The sequence below is a fragment of the Aethina tumida genome, chromosome 3, assembly GCF_024364675.1.
Source record: "Aethina tumida isolate Nest 87 chromosome 3, icAetTumi1.1, whole genome shotgun sequence".
Classification (NCBI taxonomy): Eukaryota; Metazoa; Arthropoda; class Insecta; order Coleoptera; family Nitidulidae; genus Aethina; species Aethina tumida.
The window spans coordinates 14,840,230-14,860,086 of record NC_065437.1 but is presented as its reverse complement, the minus strand read 5'-3'; the positions used below and the strand labels follow the sequence as shown (position 1 = coordinate 14,860,086).

At 29.6% G+C, this 19,857-nt stretch overlaps 1 protein-coding gene across 1 annotated transcript in view; it reads right to left on the bottom strand.

The window, feature by feature from the left end:
* The window catches only part of LOC109599705 (C3 and PZP-like alpha-2-macroglobulin domain-containing protein 8), a 148,314-nt gene that overhangs the window by 117,338 nt on the left and 11,119 nt on the right, over nucleotides 1-19,857 (bottom strand). The window contains exon 2 of the mRNA XM_049964454.1: nucleotides 10,757-10,865. Within this exon, the coding sequence (XP_049820411.1) occupies nucleotides 10,757-10,830 (74 nt within the window). The 5' untranslated portion in view covers nucleotides 10,831-10,865. The remainder of the gene's footprint in view (nucleotides 1-10,756; nucleotides 10,866-19,857) is intronic.

Here is a 19,857-nt window from a genome sequence, read left to right as displayed (position 1 = left end):
ATCTAAACACAATATTCATGTATGAAAGATATAAATACGACTGAAAAATACTCGACTCGCTTTAATTTTGTTGCGTACATCTTTTTGGGATTTAGAAATAATTGAATAAAAACAGTTTCTCTCCTACTGAACGTAAAAAATATATGGAACATAAAGTAGCGGCCTTAAATAAATTTATTATAATTTAGTTTTTTAACATTTTATTTAATATTTAAGATAGTTGCTCTAATTTTGTGCGTTACTGTATATCACGTTTTACTGTGGAATTACAAACTTTTTGCATAGTTTTGTTTTATAGGATATTTCATCATTTTTTTATAAATTAAATTTAGACTTGTCACTAAAAAGTACTCGTCCCCAATGTTCTGTGGTCTAGTGGGTGTAAAAATAGGACTTTCAAATTTTTAGTAAAAACCCTGGTTTTCCTTGTAGACCTTGAAATCAAACAAACTCCCTTCTCACAGTCCTTGAACTAATTTCACCCTATTTGCTCCAGGTTGGCTTTAATTTCAATTGACGATAAAATTGAATTGTTTTTGACATTATCCAGTTATCGCCTTTTCTCAAGTTTTTCGATTTCAGACAAATATTTTCGTAGCTACCACTTGGTCGGTTTCTCTAAATTAATTTATCTTTAAATAATACGGGAAACGACATAATTAAACGCAAACTTTTAGGCATCTCTTCTTGTTTCTCTTAGTCTTGGTAACGCTGAATTATAATTTTTCTTAGTTTCATTTCCACGAATGATTAACTAATTATAATAATCAAAAGACTACGAGTAAACAATAGATTTAAATTCGCAGAGAGCAATGAAAGACTATAAAGTAAAAAGTTACTATAATTTTGTCTACTGAAAAATAATAAAGTACACAATTTTTAAAAATTATTTTAAATTTTTTATTTAAATTAAAAAGATTCACCAGTTGCATAGTAGACACTACAATAACAGAGAAAACTATCATAAATAAGGCATATAATTCAAGTGGTGCAGCTCATTATTTAAATATATTTTAATAAATTGTTATAATTATGACCACTACCGTAAATACAAATTTTATTCAGAAATTTCAAACTATAACTTTGTTGGACAAAAAAGACACTTAAAATATTTTAAATTTGCGAAAATTGGAAACAGGCAATTAGAAACAGTCGAAATAAAAACGGAGTAAAAAAAGTTTGTGGGGTGTGAATTTACGAGTCGCGGGGTCCAGAGATAACCGCCTGTCCGAGTCGAAAATAACGATCGGAAAACCGGGCTCCTTGTTACACCGTCGCCATGCACACCGGTGCCACTTATCTAAATGACTATCTCGAATGTGTTCAGCTCGTGCATTTTGATAGTCGAGATGAATGGAATAATAGTTTGCGCGGCGGAATCTGTAGCGTGCCTCGTCCATTGTCCGACGTCTCTTCCCCCGATCGGCGGCCGGTTTATCTCGCCCCCGCGGTTCATTGTTGCATTGTTCTACGGTCATGTCCACGGACGTTCTTGATTTATACTCGCGTCGATTCGTGCGGGGTCGCGGTTCAATTTCGCATCGGGCGCGAATTGATTGCCACAAGGAATCCCTGAAAGCGATTGTCCGCATTCACTGGCCCATTATTTTTGCAAACGTGGTTAATTAAAATGATTTAAGTCCATTTTTAGTTTTAAGTAGACACACAGGGAATATAACGTTAAAAGAATTACACATATTAATACTAATAAAGCCGCAATTACTTCAACTGGTGGTCGTGCATACAAACGAACTTTATCTCCATCTCCGGGCGTTTTTTACTTTGCGATCTTTATCACAATTAAACGTGTTATTTTTTTGCCCGGGCGAAGGGGAGGAAGTTTCCGCGCCCGTTACGCGTTTATTTCGGGCTGAAAGCCGTCCTTATCACCTGAGAAAAATATGCCGGAACTTGTTGAGAAACTACATTAATTTAGATTGCGCCGCAATTTACAGCGAACTGGATGAACGATAAGAACTCGCGTCACTCACGAATTCTTAACGACAAGAGGAGTTTTAAGAGGCAATTTGAAACATATCTTTTAGTCAGTGATGAAACGATTTGTTTTTCAAATGTCGTCGAATTATAGAGTCGACTCAAGTATAGTTAATTTAATTATTTTTTTAACAATAATATTTTTAATGCTTATAATTTAAAATATTATAATAAATTTATTCTCTGAAATAGTTAGATTATAAACAACACACAGTAAGAAGTGAAATTTAAACAAGTACTATGATAGGTACTGTCCTTTGACATGAAGAAAATGTTTAATTCAAGTCGATAAACCATAGTTTTTCAAGCTTTTTTATTATCCCTAATATATTTGCCTTCAACCCTTCAATTAGGCAATGGACCCATCATTAGAGATAAATTGTTTTCCACTAAACCAATTTTTACACCAGGAAATTACTGAATACTAATTCAGGTTTATATGGTGGTTGCGAATTTATTTAAACATTATTTTGTTAATATATATTACCTTTAAAAACTAAAAAATTCTGGGTACTGATACTACGTATCTCTGTAAAAGCTTTTTCATATCCAAATGGAATATTCTCATTCAATTGAGATGCCTGCTATCTCGGTATTTTCATCCACATTTACTTTTCTAGAGTTTTCAAACAAGTGTAAAAGTCATTTCTTTATATTTTGAGGAAGATCAGTGTGGGAGACTTTTTAGAATGTTTAGATCAGGTCAAACAGCTGGAAAATTAAACAATCAAATTTAATTATGTTAACAAGGTTTTTGGCATTGTTTATTCAAAGAAACCATCCATGAATTCCAGTACTGCATTTGTGTTGTTTTTATGATAGTTTTATATTTTAATTTCACACAAAACGAGAAGTAATACACGTGATCATATACTTACTTCATTTGGATATCAACGTAAGTAATATTTTGCTACCTATTATTATTATTTAAACCTCGAGGGTTATTTTATCTTACGAATACTAATAAAAAAGGTGTACCGGTAAAGAGTTTTAATTGCAAACCTTTCTTTTATTAAATTAGTCAATAATAAATAATATTAAAATAATTTTTGAAAGTAATAATTTCCATACAAAAAAGAATAACTTAAACTAGTACGTACAAAGATTTTTTTCCTGATGAAATGTCCTGTGAAATGCTATCAACATCAAGAATAATTGCAGGAAGATTGACAAGTATAGAAAAGGTACATTTCAATTAATTTTATTGATTGAAGTAGTAACTTTGAAGACTTGGTCCCATAAGAATTTAAGTCACCCTCCACTTCTTTTTAGAAAGAGAATTTAAAAAAAGTTTGATTTCTATTGTTTCGTCAGATTTGACTGGATTTCTGAGTTCAAACCGAGGTTCAGTTAATTTTCCTACAAGCTGAATTATTTACTGTTTATCGATTGTAGCTTATTTTTATTATATATTCATAAATGTGCCTCTTTGCGGAGCAGTTCAATTTATTTTTTATTTTTTATATTGGTTAATATATTTTGTTTTGTTTGTACTTTAATGAAAAATTATTTATCTTGACGAATGAATACGTTGTTGTTGTTTTATTACGTGTAAAAATACTTTTAAATAAAATTAGGAGAATATTTTAAACACAATGTTTAATATTCACTCAGAAATTAAGTATTAAAGGAAAAAAATGAAATATAAACAAGATATTTAATAAAATATTAATATAAAAAGTACCAAACAACACAACAAAAATAAATTAAATAAAAATAGAAGAATAATTTACATATTTTTTTCTCATGGACTAAATTTATTTTTAAAAAGATTCTAAAATTCAAAATATGAAAAAAATAATTTGAAATTTTTAAAATATACGAAAGAAATAAATTGTCAAAAATTTGAAGAAAGATATGAACAATTTTTTTATTTCTCTGATGTCATGGATGGCGTTTGTTTTGTATTTAATTTAAAAATTTTATTAAATTACTCATTATTTTATTTTTTATATTTTTAAATTAAATTTTACTCATTTTATGTATAGTGGATGCTTATAGTAATCTAAAAATATTTTAATAATTTAATTTTGATAAATGATAAAATGATGACATTGCGTTTCAATAAAAATAACAAGTGTTGATTTTTTAAGATGTACAACACAAACGTAAATAACGAACACCCTGTATAAAATTTAGGTAAATTAGTAATGATACTTCATTAAATTGGTTAAAAATTAACTTTCCAGTACCATAATTTACAGACATAAACTAGACCTTGAGTTTATCAACATTTTTGGAAAAAAATAAAAATAAAATTACTGAATATTACTCTTGTCAAGCGGTACATTTTCTTTTGTTTTTTTTTTAATTGTTTCATATTTTATTTTATTAACTAACTAAATTAATTTAAAAATGAGATAAACAGAAATAGAGATTAATATTAGATGAAAATATCAGTATCAAATGTCGTAGCTTCAAAAAGAAAAAGTTCTAGCTGGTAACCCATTATACTTAAGCCCGTCACTGTGGATTTTTTTAATAACTTCTTCTTCTAACACAATTGTTTTTTCATCTGATATTGTTTTATTTACATGTCTGCCGATAACAAACTAAATTGCGTAGAAACTTAACAGATTGACTGTACTATAGTGAAAGATTATATTTACAAAAAATGCAAAAACTACATCCTGTCCAGGCTGGTACATTTTTATATAAAATTATATTTTATAAAATTGTACATTTTTTTATAAATTAAAATATAACAAAACTTATAAATCCACTTACTGACTGACTTAATTTTCAAAAAAATATATTAATAATGTGATTTAATTTTGATTAATTAATTTTACGCCAACTTAATTTTTCTAGTGTCTGGGAATTTACACTTCCTTGGAAGTAGCTAGAACATTGGAAAGAACTCGAAGCGCATCCAATGTAAACCACTATAAATTTCTTAATTGCCCATTACCTTAAACTTAATTTACTTTTAATTTCGCGAATTAGCGAAGCTGAAATATAAATTAGCACGTGGGATTTTGCCGCTCCGAAAGGAAAATTAAGTGGCTTGTAAATTTGATAATAAATGCACGTAGTTATAAACGTTGAAACTTAAATTAAGGCCTTTAAAGTTTTCATCGATTGATAATATTTATGTTGTAACTAATTGGAAACGTTCGTTGAATTCAATTTAATTAAACAACATTATGGTATTTAGTATATTAATGGCTTCACTAAATAGTTTAAAATATTAATTTTCGTATTAATTAATGAAACGATTATGTGGCACAAGTTTGCTTGAACGTCGGGTGCACCGAAAGCGCGATCGCAAGCACAAACAATTGTCCTTTTTCCTGCTCATTACCATAAATCCGCCGTATAGAGATAAGGATAAGACGTCGTAACTACTTAAGAGGAAACAATGATTTTCGTCCCGGCATAACGGACAATAACTCACACTCTAACGTTGTATAAAATTCAACCATAAGTTGGACGAAAATTTCCCCGGTTTATCTCGCGTTATGCACCTTAACGTTGACGCTTTGCAGCAAATGAAATTCGGGCGCCTCCGTACGTAAATTGGCTCATTTAAACGGATCCGTCCAACCTACTTTTCTGCCGAATTTGCATCGTGATCTCGTCCGGATTTTCCCCCGGCGGCGGGCAGATTAAATCAAGATAAATCGCGCGAGATGATTGCACGGACTCTTCATTAAAAATTGATTTTTGTATGCCTCACGAGGCAATCTATTTCACGGAAACCGTTTACGACAATGACTCTTTGACGTGCACCTTGTAGTTTTCAATCCTCCTTGATTACGGTATTTGATCTAAATAAAAGTCCGGGATGAAATTGAAAAATGAATTGAATCGGCTTATAAAGGAATTTCCTTGAAGTTCTTGGTGCAAATAAGCTGATTTGCGCACTAGTTTTGCTGCAAGTCGAGTTTGGTCTTTGTGCACATTAAATGTGGTGGAAATGTCCTTGACACGAAACAAAACGGAAGGATAAATAAGAAGGACACTAATTTGGCACCGGCTAATGCTAACACGGACGATTTATCTTAAAAACTGGAGATTTCATCTCGGAACAAAGGGACAAAAACATAAAAGAAATTTATGTATACGTCTGTGTTTTTATTATTAATAATTTCGTGTATTTGTAGATGAGTAAAACATGTCCTACATATTTTAGCATTTTCTTACGGCTTCATTATTACGTTTCTCTGGCGGATGTGCCCCGCTTCGAATACGGAATTTCGGTCGTTTATGTTAATAATAAAAAATATTTGAACGACGCTAACTGAATTTTAATGAAAGTATCTACTTTGAAATTTAAAATTTTTCTTATTAAAAAAGTGAGAAAGCACTTTAAATATTTTGCCAAGCCGAAATTTATTCACGGTGTTCCATTGTATAATATGGTCGCCGACGGTGCCGTGGCGCAGGTTAATGTATTCAGTGCCGTTAAATGACGATTATATTTGTACTTAAAACGGAACGGAAAAATAAGGACAATCCGAATTAGTTTTCTGCAAACAACGCATTTCATAAATTGACCGGGATCCCTCTAATTAACTCGGTTTAAACATTTCATTATTTGAGTGCATTAATTAAGGAATGAAAACATTCTACCTTGTAAACAGGAATTAATTTTGCACGATTGCGACTCACAAAAATTCTTTGTTTTGCTCTCTTCAATTAGTCGTCTGAGCAACTTTGAATTTTAAGCCGCCTTGTATTGTCCCAGATCTACTATTAAATGGGGTGCACTTTTGTTCTCTGTAAATACGCAATTAGTTATAATTGATTTTATCTTTCTATAAGCTGCAGTAAAAATTTGAATTAAAGTACAGTTATAAAGCATATTATATTTTACTTTGAAAAAAAATATTTGTCTGATGAATAATTATTAGTCGTATTGTATTGTGTCTAAAATTAGAAGGAAAAACTTAAAAGATAATGTACGTTAATAAATATATTTTTGTATTACACTTTTTGAATAAATTTTGAATATTTTAAACGTAATGTTTTATGAAAATTGAAATAATGAAATGAAATATTTAATAAATAATAATAATAATAATAATAATAATAATAATTTATATTTTTGTATTTTTAATGGGTTTTATATATTATAAAAAAGGGTTTAACATTCAAAATATGAATATGAAAAAATAAAATTTTTAAAACATAAAACTAATAAACTTTAAGAGAATTTAATTCTTGGTAGCAGTGTGTTATGGATGATACTAATGAATTAAATAATAATTAGTACATATAAGAAAATTATCGTTATATTAGTAAAATCTCTATTAATATTAATTTTATTTATATAGAATGCTTATATTATACAATCAGAAGTTTAATATTTAATTTATTTTATTTAATTATGTATATATGTACTTGGTATTCCATTAAAAATAAAAATGATGAATAGTTATTGTTTTAAGATAAAATGTAACTTTTTCCGTGTTCCATAAACTTCAAATGAATAACTTGGTGAATCACCCTATATACACTAGTGGCCATAATTACAGCAACTTATTAAAATTTATTAAAAATATGAGCTATATTATATTATATAATATAATTCTGTGAATTTATATGGATTATTTACTAGCGGTCTTATTATAATTATTCATTGGTTGAAGTGAAACAGTAAGAATAATTATGAAATTATGGAAAAAAATCAATGTCTGGATAATTTGAATGATAAAAATCAATTGAATCTTAGTCTCAACTGAGTTTAAAGCCAACTAAAGCAAATGAAACTTACTGAAATTAGTTTAAAGACTATGAAAGGATGGTTAGTGGATCAGAGTTGGACTCTAGACCTAAAAGAAAACTCTGGTTTCTACGAAATAGTTCAATTTTGACTTGCGTAGGACTTATTGGACCACAGAATAGTGGTTTTTAGTAATGAGTCTAAATTTAATTTATAAAAGTATGATGGTTCTGCATATTTTAAATTACAGGGACAGAACTACATAGTGGTGTGGACCCCTTAGGCTGATTTATGTACAGGAATATATTAACCAACAATTTGCTTCCATACAGTGAAGAAATGATGGAATTAAATGAAAACGATACCAAATACAAAATCAAAATTGTGACAGATTGGTTAAAAGATTAAAGGACCGATGTTTTGTCTTGTTCGTCCCAATATCCAAACAGCAACCCTTTAGAAAACATGGGGGATCACATTTATAACCAAATTCGACATCAAAAGTTTACTAATTTAAATGAACTCATCACAGCAATTCAAAAAGCATGAAGGAATACAGACTTATTGTATATTCGAAAAATGGACAAGTCTAAGCCACTGAAATGGGCCAAAATTATATAAAAGAGTTAATGTTAAATTAAATAACACAGATTTAATCATTAAAATCTCTTTCAAAATTAAAGTTCTTATTTTTATGTCCAACTCAATTCAGAAAAATATATGTAATTGAATTCTTATTCTTTTATTAATAATTTTTATAATATAATATTATATATTATATAATGTATAAATAACAACAGTAAATTAATATTATTTTAACAGTTCACATTAAATAATGTATATACAATTAAATTAGGAAGTTTGAAATAAAAATATAAAGATATATGGGTAAATTTTTTGGAGTATTTCAAATAAATTCAGTTCAAATCAAAGATCAATTAAATAAGAAAATGTATAAAAGAATTATTAACAAATTTTAAATCTTGTTTCTCTTCTTCATTGTATTAATTCTATAATCATATCAATCACATAACATGATTTATATACAATTTTCATAATGATAATTGTGTCCGTTACCAAAAATAAATGTGTTTATGTAAACAAACGTCCGGACACGAAATGCGACTCTTAAATCATTCGAGACATAAAAATGCACGGAAATAAAAGACATTTATCTGACTATATCGCTTCCATTATTTCGCTTCCAGCGTATTTTGGTTATTTCAGCTGCTCTTAACCGTCATACAGTCATACAAACGGCGGTGCACCTATCAAAAAGTTCGGCCCGTTCTTCCCGTATTAAAGTAAATAAAGCGACGTAGATCGATAAGTTTCGGTTTGAAAATATTCGTTTCGAATATTTGTTTGCACGCCCAGTCTAGAATTATGCTTTAATGAAAATATTCCAGCAAAAATAGCAAATAAAAGTACCTTGTATGAGTAAATTAAAGAATTAAAGCTTAATTTGTTGTTTATCAAACTAATAATACAAAATAACATTCAAAAATTATGTCATTGTATTGCTTTAAAAATGCTTTGACATTCTATGTTTCAGATTCAGGTTTTTTATTTTCATAAACAATATTTACAATTTAATTGTGCAACAGATTTTACAAAAATTTAAGTTGTTGAAATGTATTTTTGGTGGTAAAATTTTGGCATATCGAATTTTACATTAAATAAGTTATTGAGTACGAGCACGGATTATCTAGCTGTTAAATCAAATTTCGAATATAAATTCAGTTGTCAGTTTTAACGGAAAACTGAAAATGTGACAATTAAAACTTACTATCTATCTAGTTTATTCTAAAAGTTATGAGAAAATTTTATACATAAAATTTAATGACAAAATTAAAATCAATTATTGCTCAAAAGTTTGAGCATTTATGATGATAATAAAATTCATATTGTTCACAATTGTTGACTATCATATATTTCCGGAAATTTTTTTTCATTTTTTATTAATTATCTCAAATCTAAAAATAACAATAAGGAAATAAATGTAGAAATTTAACAAAATATAAAACATAGACTGTAAAGCAGTTTGATACTTAAATATCAAGAAAGGAGGAATACTAAATATTTTATATAAATGTAATAAAATTTGAGAGATCTAAACAAGACGAGAAAACCAAGAATTTTTTAAATAAATGTCGAGTGGGAATAAAAGGACTTTTTTGTCAGCTCCAAGAGGGTTCAAACAAGTGGAAACGATATGTATAAAATCTCTTTACATGCAACAACCTATTTTAGTTTTGCCATTAAACTTCATGCACAAACTAAACCAACACAATTTATCACTTTGGTTTCCAACAGCTCAATAACAAAAATATATTAATATAGACTTTATATAGCAAAAACTTTGAAGAAACAAAAAAATGGTAGGACTTGACTATTAACAAAGTTTCCATCAAAAATATGTTTAAATTAAAATTGTTTGTTTCGACTACTCATGAATATAATTTTTATGTTTGTGAACAAGAAGAAGCGTCTTCCTGATTACTAATTTAATAATGTAAAACAGACAGAGGACTTTAATCAAACTAGTTTTCCGTGGCATAATTGCGTTCAGCCCGCGCGGAAAACATTATTTTTCCAGTAGTTGAGGAGACACGCCTCTATTTTATATTCCATTTAAAGGAATGTCTACGGAAAACTCATTACTTTGTTTGATTTTCCTTCATTAACAATTCTATAAGTTCCCCGCACAATGAAAGATGTAAATTTCGTGATTGCATCTGGGCGCGTCCCATCCCGCTCTCTGTATATTAATTGGACATTAAGGCACAACAGTTTTCGCAAATCCCACGACAAATACGTAATATTTCGACGAAAACCGGAAATGTCAATCATACTCGGCAATTAATTAATGTTGCGTATGCGGGGGCGCGTTTCTCTTTGTGAATAATGCTTTTATAAACATGCATTCGCGATTGTCGGACAAATGTCGCCCTTTGAACCCCTTTGAAACTTCAAAAGGGGTCGGCGATAAATTTAAAATTGTGTTTTTAAAGCCTGTTTTATGTATCATGGGCAAATTGGTAAAAAATTACATGTAAAACTGAAATGCTGATTGTGCAGTTTATAACTTACGTGGTGCAATCCTCGGCGAACAGGAACGGGACCTGGCCGAGCAGGAGAGTCAGCAGAAAAGCGGGCAGCTCCATTATGTTCCGTTCCAAGTCACAGCATCGCACAGAATCTGTAACGAAATAATTAACTCGTTCAAAGTTATTGCGTCAATTAGGTATTATTCGCTGGAACAATAGTACAATTGATGTTATCGCTGCGAACGGTTTTGTTTTTGGGCACAAATGAGACCGGAGTCAGGAGTTGGGGAGTTGGATTAATATTAGCGACTTGAAATGTGTGGCGTGTACATTTATGTTCTGGCACAAATTTCACTATTATGAACTAGACGTAATGACGTAAAGTTTTAACTAGCCATTATAATTTCATATTGTTACAAATTTTTAACTTATTTTATAACAATTTTCATTATTACTAGAAAAATAAATGAAGAATATTTTATACTCATATATTTTCACATAAATTGGATTTATTGAAAATGAAAGTTAAAATCCAAAGAAAGAAATAAAATTTTAAAGTATTTAAGATAACAATTTGAAAGTATTTTTAAATACATAAAACTAATCATTTTTGATCGAATTCAAATTATAAAAATTAATTAATGATCAAATTAAAACAAATATTTGATCATTAAAAATATTGAAAATTAGAATAAACACACCTATAATTTTATAAATATTTTTTTCTACTTAACTAAATAGTTCGTTGTTTGTATTAACTTTCGAACACCCTCGTTATGAGTCTTAAAAGTTTTTACAAGATAGATTTTTTCTTCTTTAACAGCACATACCAACTTGGTGGTGATAAATAATGGGAACCTTAATGGTGAGCGTTATACTTTGAACATTCTAGAAGAACATGTCGTGTCATATGCCCCTTTTATAGGTCCAAATTTTTTACTAATGCAGGATAATGCACGACCACATACAACCTATGTTATCTGAAATCATTTTGGTGGCGTTATAGCCTGGCCAGTTCGCAGTCCAGACCTTAACCCAATAGAACATATCTGCGAGATTCTTGGAAGACGTTTGATGAACCATCCTAACCGTCCGAATAACTTAAGAATGTGGAACATCTTTTACTCGAAATTTGAGAGAATTTGGAGTAAAATGAAATTCGAACCCAAATTTTGAGTATGAACAAATGACGTGAAGCAATTAAATATAAAATTAAAACTTTTTCCATACCTTTGAGTTCATATATATTTACCTTTCAGTTTAATTAATTGAGAAAAGTTTTAAGAAAATATTTTAAAATTAATGAACTTTCAGTACATTAACGTTTTAGTTTTTATGTTAAAATAAATATTTTATTAATATTAATTAATGAGAAAAATGTTTGAAATAAACATTAAGAAAAATTAACAAATACACGAACGTATTTTAATGATAAAAGATACTTTCCAATATTGAAATTTCGAATTGTAGAAAGGAGTTGCTTCCATTATCATCGCGATAATATAAATATCCGCTTAATTATATAAATATCCGAATGCCGTAAAATTGAAACGGGGGGTGAAAACCGTCTTGGTCGTTACGCGCTAAATAAGTTTGTTCGATTTTAGCCGTCCGGATGGGAGAATGAGAGGCGGCTCCGCCATTCAACATATAAACGATTCGAGATAGCAGGAAAAGTGTTATCAGGATACTCTTAAATCTCCTCTTTTTAACTGAAAGTAGCTTATTTGGTTGGCCTACTTTAACGGCCATCTTTTGTGTTACGTAACACAATATTCGTGATGAAAAATGGGCCCATACAATTCCACATCTGACTGCTCTGCGTCACTTAAGCTCATCAATAAATCTATTCAATTTTTTTTTCCTGTTGTGAATTAGAATTTTCCAAAAGGATAATCAAAAAAATAGGTATAGAAATCAATCAAATTTAAATTAATACCGGGGTATAATAAAAAGCAATTTATTATTACCGTCCCGGATTCACTTTTTCATTTAGATCCGCCGTAAAATTAACGTTAAGGGGAAAAGTTATAAGGCAATTAAATTTTCCCCAGAGCGATATTGGAACACTTCGAGATGAGTTTCTAATCAATCAGAAATATCATTGATGAAATGGTATGCTGTTAGAAAATCACTTATCAAAACAAGTCGGGGGTTAAAATGCAACGTAAGCCCATTTAACGTCGGTGCTTCCAGACTAAAAGCATCCCTGCCGAGAATCAATATCGATTCGAATACTTTAATTTCCTAAAATACCTCACGTTGTCGTGAACCGGAAACAATTGCCAGTTTCGGTTTATTTATGCAAAACTTTATCAGCCCGACTTGAAATATTACGTGCGTGACCCCTCATTAAATTAATAAAAAACAAACTGGGACACTTCCCGTTTGATCGAGCGCATCAACAGGGATTCGCTAAGTAAATGGCTAATAAAAAAATTGCATGTCGTATGCAGCTATGAAATAAAACAATCCCCGGGGTGCGTAGGGGGCGTGTGGCGATACACGCCCTTGATTACCGCTCATACGACGCGTCCCGGGGGCCTAGAATAAATAATATACGACTCCCCGGACACTTATCGACTGGCCAAAGGTCGGACGTAAGCTGAAGTGGTTTCCGGGAGTTATGTCTAATAGACAGACCTTCGGATTTCAATAAAATAACGATTTCACGCACGAAAACCAATTATTTTTTCCCCGTTCGCCCGCCACGTTTTATGAATATTATCTCCACGGTTTACGACGGAAGCGCGTAATAAAATTTGAAGTCAATATTACAGGTCACTTGATATCCGTCCCCCGTGTTTCGGGGATGCCATGCCGAAGTGTGATTTTATGGGGCCCACGTAAGACCGTTTATCGCGGGATTTTTTTCAATAAAAATGGTGATGTGGAGGGCAACTACTTGAAGGCGCAACCCCGGTTCGTATAGACGCGCCTTCCGAAGAAGACAGGGAGTTACTTTTTTCGTGATATTGAAGAACACTTATGAAAGTTTCAATAACACTTTATATTGATAAATGTCATCGAAACAACCGGTATGCCTATAAATTTTTATATATAATTTTTAAAAGTACAAATATATTTTTAAAATGCAAATCCATTATTGAAAAAAAAGGTTTAAAAAAGTATTTTTAAAATATAAGCAATATATTTACATAGTGGTGGTCGAAATTATAGAATAAATGTGAATGATAGTTTGCAAAAGTAATTTTCCAGCCAGTTGCTGTTGACATTTTTCATTAATGTAATCTGTGTAAACCGAAGAAAATTGTGTAATCGAGTCCCTTTAATTTCAATTATATGGGTAGTATATTTGAACACTATCAGCTCCCTGAATAACAAATTTTCTCCTCTCATAAAAAAGTTTAATTGAAATGGATATTTTCGGTGGCATTAACATCGTACAAATAAATTTAATGAATGTTTGAACGAAGTTCACTTTAAAACATTTCAGGAGTCGTTAACAAGTTTTTGGGACAATACAAACATGATAACATATATATGCACGAGTCGCAATGTTTCATTTAATATTCATTCATTTTAAGACATATTCATATATTCATTTTCTATTTCGAAGTTCAAATAAGACAATTAAGATTAATTTTCTCCTCAGTCCTAGTTAGTCAAAGCGATGAACAAAGTGAAAATTTCCACCAAGACAACTTAAATAGAAAGAAGATATCAAAGCATACGCACAAGACAATTAAGATTAATTCTCTCTTCAGTCTTAGGTACACAAAGAGATGAACAAAGTGAAAATTCCACACATGACTAAAATAAAAAAAGAGATTTCAAAGCTTCAGAGAAGAGTTGATGGTGGATTATCGCTTGTTTCTTATACGAGAAGATCGAAACCCCAAAATTGAATGTGGTGGAATAGCAAAAAATTACAAATAATTAAACTAATTGGGTGTCATAAGATATATAATTTACCCACCTACAAATTTTTCGAATAATGAAAACAAAATCTATATTTAAATTGGAGAGTAATCATAATATAATAATAATTAATATTTAATTTAAAGTAAAATAAAACTTTTCTAAATAAATTTTCAGAAGAGAAAATAAAGAATTATGTTTATAAAATAAACAATACAAAATGAAAAAATTTAATATTAAAATCAATAATAAAAAAATAAATTTGACTGTGACGTTTAATAAATATATTATAAATAAACGTACAAATATGAATAAAATTTAATTACGTAGTTTGTAAATTGCTTTTAACTTTATACTATAACATAATGAAAATATACACAGAACAAGCTTTTAATTGAATTTTGTTCAGTAATATTTACCTTTTAATGTATAAATTCATGAAAACTAACATTTTAATGGCATTATTTTAAATCATATATAATTATTAATGCATTAGCATGCTTATTACATTTAAACATTTAATAATATAAAAGGATTAAATAGATTTAAATTATTTCTCCTTTTGATGTAATTTAATTTTGTGTAGTTCATTAAACATATCTTGTATATGGCATATATATCATACAAATGGAATTTAAAATTTTAAATTTTACATTTTGATATGAAATTTTTGAATTATAACATAAAATTCATGTTCATAGAATGAAAAAAAAAAAACTTTTACAATGGACAAGTTTAATATTAACATAAATATAAAAAACAAACATTTTCAAAAATTAAAAGTAAATAATCCAAAAGAATTTATAACAGAAATAAACTTATCATGTGGAAAATAATTTTTAAATAAGTAATATAAAGAAAATTACACTTGTAAATAGTATTTATAAAAACTATAAGTATAGACGAATATAAATTTTACTTTCGAATTTAGTAATAGAACATTAAAAAACACAAATAACTGAAAAACTGCATCTGTCCACACTTTTCACGTTATTATTTACACATACACACACAACTATTTCAGCACTAATTTAATTTTAATTTTAATTAAAATTATGCCCACAATCTAATTAAATGAAAATTAATGCAAATAAAATGGATTAATTTATTTTTGACCACTTATGTAATTAAGTTAATTAAACTAAATTAATATGAGTTTTATTATAAAATTTTATTTCCTTTTCCATATATTTGTGCAATTTGTTTAAAAAAATTGTCATCCTTTTTATTTCCTAATAAAAAAGATAATTTATCGCTATGCAAATAACCTTTTTTACGACAGCCCCTTTGTCACCATAAAGAATATTTGTACATATTTTTCCGGACCCATTATTTAAATACACCGACAAACATCTTATTATTTATATTAAAACGTGAGCTCTCGCGTTTCGCCTACTTATTTAAGGATGTCAATAAAACGCGAAACGTCCCTAACAAAAGGGAGAAACAAAGAGAAACCGTTGAATTTTTTATCAAACTGTTCTTCATAAAAAAACTCATATGGAAAAGGAATAGGCGAGTATACGAACACAACGTCACATATCATCCCCCATTCGAAAATTTTACTATATTTTGACCTACTTTATTTCAAAACTCACGTGGGTTCGCAAAAAAAATGGCACAAAACTAAAACAAACAATAAAAGCACGCGAAAACATCGAAATTACGACATTTAAACCTTCGGAGAAAATATAAAAGTTTGCAGCGTTTTCCCCCGTGATAGTTCCTTTGTTTGAGGGCCATACGTTTATTACACGTTTAATTCGCCGTTTGCCCTTCTTCCGTACGCTTCGAGTTCCTTGCTCAAACACTGAACAAATCTCATTTCAAATTCCTTCTGTAATTGCCGAGCACAATTGTTGGACCTAGTAATTCTACTTTGTGTGTTTTTTTTTCTCTTTTTCGTAACAGCGACAATTATGTGGAACACAGTTATTCCATCGACAATTGAAATCAATAAATCTTTTGTTCTATGAAAGTCTGCTCTTTTGTGCTGAAATAAATGTTTTATTTTACATCGTACGTTTCGGACAAGCTTGACAAATGCTTTTGTGAAATTGAAATTGTTGCACTTTACACAGCAATTTTTCACTTAATCCACTTAACCACCAAACTAAGAACGTATTAAGTGGTTTAAGTCGTTTTTCATGAAATTTGAAGCATTAATAAAAGTGAAGGGCGGGCGTTTGTGCTGTTGTGCAAACACAATCGGAATGTAATAAAATCCCACAAACATTATCAATTCCCTTTCAAAAGATTCGGTTTCCTGCTTAATTCGATGGGCTGCCGCATATAAATCACAACTTAAAATATCGTATTCGGCTGATAAATGACTGGGAACCAAGTTTAACTATTTTTCACGAATTTCCAAATTTCCACTCGTCCTTTCAAATCAACTGGATATAAATTGGCAAAGTTTCGAAACTGTTGACGCTCATATTTCTACTTAAATTTGATATATCTTTCGAAGGGAGAGAAACGAATTTGACACCAGTTTCGAAACGTGCCGTAAAAATTCGGGGGAATCCATCACGTCAACGCTTTATTTTACTTTAATAACACTCGGCTCAAATTAACTAATAAAACTACGTTTTTGTGGCCATAGAAAAATATTCACGAAGGTTGAGTAAAATTGCTGAATAATATATTAAATTCGAACGTGACGCAGGATAAATTTTACAATCCCGGTAAATGTTTAAAAAGGTTCACGTATCCAACACCGGTCGGCTTTTAAAAAGGTCAAGAAGAATTTATTTATTTATCCCCCATTAAAACGGAATCGCATTTTTATTGGCAATAAATCCGGGGAGTGTATTACATCAAATGCACCCTCGTAATGATGAATACGCACAATTCTTCGCCCCTCTGAAAATATCAACAGCAAATTGTCTTCGGGACCTTTCAGGGATGTACTGTCGTGTTCTGCTCGGCGTCAATAGACAAACATAAAAGACACAACCCCAGCGTGATCCTTCCAGGGGGAGATCTAATAGTTTAGATAAAAGACGAAGGTATTCGTATCGCTGATACTGATACCTACATAATGGCAACGGAACCGCCATCGGAAACTGTATTTGTCTTGCGAGGCGAGAAAATTAATGGCTTAATTATGCTGTTTATGTTCGGATATGCGGAATACGCCCATTATCATGTTGTTTGTTAGGAAGCAAATTTAGATTATTTGACGAGATAAGCGCAAACAAAAATTGCCGATTAAACAGGAGGTGTGACTTCAGTTTCACTTAGCGACGCCGTATTAGAGGCGTTTCACACTGGGCGCCACTGAGTGCACGTAAATCGTTTTACATGTTTCCAAAGAAAATGAACGCAATGTAGGACGGCTATTCGGATGCGAACAAAGTTAATACCGGAGGGTCATAAATGTAACAGTATAGGGTACAAAACACTGTATGTGGGCGAGAAAAGAGACGAGAAAAGTATAAAAGGTGGCAGACATCAAAGCGTTACAAAAATTCTCGCCGGTTATAAATTAGAACACTCCCGGTGTTTTGTAGCGGGTCAAAAACAGGTTTTATTTGTCAAGGATCGTATACAAAAAAAAAAAAACGAATGAAAATTCGGACAAATTTAACTTTTGTGACTTTTTGAAGCTCGGCATGCGAAAGTGATTTTTACGGTGCTTTTGACATGGAGAAATGGAAGTGACGAAACACGTCGAATTAATGAAGTCATTTTTGTTGGTGCTAAAATTTAATGACATTTTCAGTGTGAAATATTTCAATTTTGTAAACGTATTTGAAAGAACTGAAATTACATTCATAATACGACATTAATTAAAAACTACACTGCAAGGAAAAAACAATGTCTCCAGTGGTTACAAAATTGGGCAAAACTATAGTGACTTTTTACCTTAGAATATTTCAATGATCCGTGTCGATTCAGACAATTATTTACCAAAGATCTTTGGCTTATTTTAATTATTTAATAATGAGTCGTAGTTCAACTGCTAGTTAGAGTTTTCCTGTATTGATAAAGAAATGTGCAAAGTGTACGAAAAATGTTCTGCGATTTTAAAAAACTTGAAAGAATAGATGGTAGTTTTAAATGATATTTAATATATTTGAAAATGGTGGTTAGCTTCTGTCATAAGATCAAACAATCTATGTTTTGCCTTTGCTGTCACAATCTCCAGATACCCTACAGTAAATATTAATGGGATCATATTGATATCCAAATTCGACATAAATGTTATAAAATTTTAAAGAACTCTTCATAGCAATTCAAGAAACTTGGAGAAATAAGAGTATGTTATATATTCAGAAATTAGTCTATACCTCGGAGATATATTAAAATTATAAAGCAAATAGAATATTACACAAAGTGTTAATGTCTAATTAACTATTTGCTCATTTAAGCAATAGAAATTCGTTTCAAGATTAAAGTTGATATATTTATGTCCATTTCAATTCAAAAAAATCTAACATCTTATAGAATAAGAAAATATTAGTTTTTAAAATAGAATATAAGAGAACTTTTAAGTAAATTAAAAATACTTTAACAGTTAAAAATAAACAAAATGATTAAGTCCATAATATATAACATTTTAAAAAGTTTATAATATTAACCACTACACTCGTGCATATTCATATATATTCTATAAATTTTACAGTAAAATTTAATAAATATATTATAAATAAAGGTACAAATATGACTAAAATTTAATTACGTAGTTTGTAAATTGCTTTTAACTTTATTTTGTGACAAAATGAAAAAAAAAAAAAAATACTAAGCTTTAAATATATAAATTCGTGAAAACTTTTTTATCAAATTGTTTAAATTATTTTAAATCATTTATATTTTGATAGAATATTTTGAATTATGGTGGATGCGCAATTTAAAAAATTAGTGGAATGTTAATAAAAATTCCTTTCTGATTTAACTTATAATAAAGGCAACATAAATTTTCATATTAAAAATACCTACCTTAAATCAATTAAATAGAAACTAATTGTATAATATTTTAATTCAAATACATTTAATTATTTACTTAAAATTGTATATTATGAGAGTTGAATATGCGCAAGGGTTTATTAGCCTATTCTTAATTTAGCTGTTGTGTTAAATAAATAAAGTTAAATGTACAAATATGTTATTAATTAATATTAATCCAAAAAATTTGGTTTGTAAATTACTTTTACCTTTATTTGATAACAAAATCAAACCAAAATAAATAATTTTAAAACACAAAATTGAATTGAACACAAATTGAAATGAATTTATTTTACCAAACAATTTAATTTT